Here is a 4579-nt window from a genome sequence, read left to right on the forward strand (position 1 = left end):
CCTTGACTAGCTTGTCATGACCTTGAAGTTTAGTATTAAGTAATTCCTAAACCTTGACTAGCTTGTCATGACCTTGAAGTTTAGTATTAAGTAATTCCTAAACCTTGACTAGCTTGTCATTATCTTGAAATTTAGTATTAGGTAATCCCTAAAGATTTATACTGACTAGCTTGTCGTGACCTTGAAGTTTAGTATTAAGTAATCCCTAAACCATGACTAGCTTGTCATTTTTTAAGTTATGTTTACTGATCTTGTTCAAATATACAAGAAGAGATTTAGATTAAAACAAAAAAACTGTGTATTAGATTTACTGAAAATACATATTTGTATGTCGCTTGTACCTATATTGTACCAAGATATTACGTTTATCTAGCTTTGGTTTCATTCCACAATTCAACAGAACAATATGCTAGATTTCCTTACTTCTAGGTTTCAAACGGGCAGTTTAACCGAAAATATTCCCAACTCTGACATTACAAAATCACCTCCATTTTGTTTACTAGAACTTCCTAGCATTAAACAAACATTTGACTCTAAATCTGTGTTTTAATTCACTAAACCTAAACTAGAAAAAGCAGTTGAATAGTTTACAGAGAGCCTTTAGACTGCGAATTATTCCTAACACCCGTGTATTAAACAGTGTCTTTTATAGTCTTAATCAGATTACCATCATTATTGTTTTTGAGACAGATTTAACTTAACATTATCGTTAGATATTAAACATCTATTATCAACATTTACTTACATCACAGAACAACGGATGCTGATTGATATTGTTTCCTCTAAGTTAGGTATGGCTTAGGGACAGAAAATTAGTGCTCAGAGAAATTTGTACTTTGCCCATTACAGACAAAAAACAGAGGTAAAATTGGAGAAGAACAGTATTTCTTGCAAAATATTTAAGACTGGAAAAAATAATGGAAGACATGAGCAACAGTTCGTGTATTGAGTTTCAGTTGCTTCTTGTTGTCAGGTAGCAAGTGTCGGAATATCCTCTCTAAAGTTGTTGAGACAAACTAGTTGTTTATATCTGATATATAAAAACTGTTTGTTTCTTTAGCTAACAGTCTTGTAATTGTTATGAAACAACAATACCTTACTTTGTAAAACAAAGTTGATGAGTGAAATTGGAAAGTCCATTTTTATTAAAAAGAACTTATAAGTTATTAATGAAATCATTCAAAAATCCCTTGTGCACAGATATATTGTTTAATTTTTGTATTAAACTTCTAGAATGAAAACAAATTCATCACATAGGACACAATTTACTACATACACAGTTTTGTCAAAATCTAGAAAACAATGCAGGCATACAACATATACTAAAACCAGGATAAGTAAACTTGATTAATCAGTATTATTACAACTTGAATTAAACTGTTTAGTAATGTATTAGATCATTAGCCAACACTCGAAGTTTCAAGATTGATTTGAGTAAAATAATAATAATAAATATTTTTCACAATCAGTCGAGAATATTCTTGCACCTTTTTTAACGTTGACAGGTGACTAATGCCAGTTTAGAAATAATCTGTTTGCTTATTAGTTTAAATAAGTCTATTTCAGCAAGTTCTTTGTATCCTTTTTGATGACAGTTTTTATCACTTAAAACTTCTAGCTTGGGATGACGGAAAAATTCGGGCATTTACACCACGTACAGGAAAGATCATCTTCACGATTCACGATGCTCACAACAGAGGTGTTACTGCAATAACTACGACCACAGACTGCAAACAGATCATCAGTGGCGGTGGCGAAGGAGAAGTTAGAGTATGGGATATCACAGCCGAGAAACAGGTACCAGAAAACCTGAATGTATCAAACTGGTTGTGTAATTAAGAGTATTTGTTAATTAAAAAAGTAATTTCAGGATCTCTAAAGTAACTTTCAAGTACCAAATGACCTCAACCAGTATGTTTATTTCAATCCCTAATAGAATAACTTGTTGTACGATCTTTATCCAAAGGCTTACAAGTTTCTCACCACATTGTCAGATTCACTAGTTGCCTGATGTATATTACCACATGTACAGAATACAGAAAGATAAGACAGTAAACTGATATCGTTCTGTCCACTGTTGTTATATACATGTACAGAATACCACACGTACAGAATACAGAAAGATAAGACAGTAAACTGATATCATTCTGTCCACTGTTGTTATATATAAGTACATGAATACCAGACATACAGAATACAGAAAGATAAGACAGTAAACTGATATCATTCTGTCCACTGTTGTTATATATAAGTACATGAATACCACATGTACAGAATACAGACAGATAAGACAATAAACTGATATCATTCTGTCCACTGTTGTTATATACAAGTAAATGAATACCACATGTACAGAATACAGACAGATAAGACAATAAACTGATATCGTTCTGTCCACTGTTGTTATATACAAGTACATGAATACCACACATACAGAATACAAAAAGATAAGACAGTAAACTGATATCGTTCTGTCCACTGTTGTTATATACAAGTAGATGAATACCACACGTACAGAATACAGAAAGATAAGACAGTAAACTGATATCATTCTGTCCGCTGTTGTTATATACAAGTAGATGAATACCACATGTACAGAATACAGAAAGATGAGACAGTAAACTGATATCATTCTGTCCACTGTTGTTATATACAAGTACATGAATACCACATGTACAGAATACAGACAGATAAGACAGTAAACTGATATCATTCTGTCCACTGTTGTTATATACAAGTAGATGAATACCACATGTACAGAATACAGAAAGATAAGACAGTAAACTGATATCATTCTGTCCACTGTTGTTATATATAAGTACATGAATACCACACATACATAATACAGAAAGATAAGACAGTAAACTGATATCATTCTGTCCACTGTTGTTATATACATGTACAGAATACAGAAAGATAAGGCAGTAAACTAATATCGTTCTGTCGACTGTTGTAATATACATGTACAGAATACAGAAAGATAAGACAGTAAACTGATATCGTTCTGTCCACTGTTGTAATATACATGTACAGAATACAGAAAGATAAGACAGTAAACTGATATCGTTCTGTCCACTCTCATTACGTGACAAATAGATGAATGCTAATTTTGTTTTGATACAGATTTTGCGTGAAACTATGAAGGAACACAAGGGACCAGTCTCTTGCATTAAAGTGCGTAGCAATGATAAAGAATGTATCAGTGCAAGCACAGATGGCACCTGTATCATTTGGGATTTGCAGTGAGTGTAATTTTTTTTCTTTTGACAACTGTGTTCATACTGAAAGTCTTTGTGGAATTTTGATAGAGTAAAATGAAGGCAGCAGGTGATACTTGGGCAACTTTTAACAACAAATAGTGGGATTGACCATCACAACTGAAAAGATGAGCATGTTTGGGTATGGGTTTTGATCTCATGACCTACAGATTATGGGCCAAGTGCCCCATCCACTAGGTCAGGCCCGTCTTATATTGAATGAATAATTTAAAGAGTAGAAGAAAACAAACAAGATGAAATAACTTCCCAAATATGAAAACTTTTCAGGCAACAGTCCTTGCTCGGGTGAGGAAAAAAATAATGCATTGTTCAAACATACATTCTTGAAATCAAACAATTAAATGTAACATACATGAGAATAATTAATTAGTTGTTTAAAGTAGAATAAATAATAAAGTCAACAATATATGAGAGTCATTACTAATAGTCCTCTCTGTTCTTGCCACATCATTTTTCCTATATAACTATGTATACAAGCCCAACTGACGTTAAGCATTACAGATTTATATATTTAAGACATAAGTTTGTGTAAGTCTGAATTGTTTATATTTAAAGAAAATTAAACTCCAGTTGTATGATGATTCTAAGTCTGAAAAAAAAATGTTTCAAACTAAAACCCATATGTCCACTAGGAGGTTTATCAGAAGCCAGGTTATATTTGCCAATACTCTCTTCAAGTGTGTGTGTTACGGACCTGAAGAATGTCAACTTATAACAAGTGGCACAGACCGTAAGATTGGATACTGGGAGGTGTACGACGGATCACTGATACGGGAACTTGAAGGATCCAGATCTGGATCGGTGAATGCCATGGATATATCACATGATGGACAAGTGTTCGTGACAGGTGGTAATGACAAGCTAGTCAAGGTCAGTATAAACCTTTAAGGATTACTTAATACAAAACTTCAAGGTGGTAATGACAAGCTAGTCAAGGTCAGTATAAACCTTTAAGGATTACTTAATACAAAACTTCAAGGTGGTAATGACAAGCTAGTCAAGGTCAGTATAAACCTTTAGGGATTACTTAATACAAAACTTCAAAGTGGTAATGACAAGCTAATCAAGGTCAGTATAAACCTTTAGGGATTACTTAATACAAAACTTCAAGGTGGTAATGACAAGCTAGTCAAGGTCAGTATAAACCTTTAGGGATTACTTAATACAAAACTTCAAGGTCATGATAAGCTAGTGAAAGTCAGTATAAATCTTTAGAGATTACTTAACACTAAACTTCAAGACCGGGTTAAACTAAGTGGTTTATATTAGGTACATACATCAATTTGAACAAGATCAGTAAA

At 32.9% G+C, this 4579-nt stretch overlaps 1 protein-coding gene across 1 annotated transcript in view; it reads left to right on the forward strand.

The window, feature by feature from the left end:
- LOC106473100 (cilia- and flagella-associated protein 52-like) overlaps positions 1 to 4579 on the forward strand; it is a 9113-nt gene that overhangs the window by 3294 nt on the left and 1240 nt on the right. The window contains exons 4-6 of the mRNA XM_013933780.2: positions 1619 to 1797; positions 3124 to 3242; positions 3911 to 4148. Of these exons, the coding sequence (XP_013789234.2) occupies positions 1619 to 1797; positions 3124 to 3242; positions 3911 to 4148 (536 nt within the window). The remainder of the gene's footprint in view (positions 1 to 1618; positions 1798 to 3123; positions 3243 to 3910; positions 4149 to 4579) is intronic.

Source organism: Limulus polyphemus, unplaced genomic scaffold, assembly GCF_000517525.1.
Source record: "Limulus polyphemus unplaced genomic scaffold, Limulus_polyphemus-2.1.2 Scaffold5884, whole genome shotgun sequence".
NCBI classification, from domain to species: domain Eukaryota; kingdom Metazoa; phylum Arthropoda; class Merostomata; order Xiphosura; family Limulidae; genus Limulus; species Limulus polyphemus.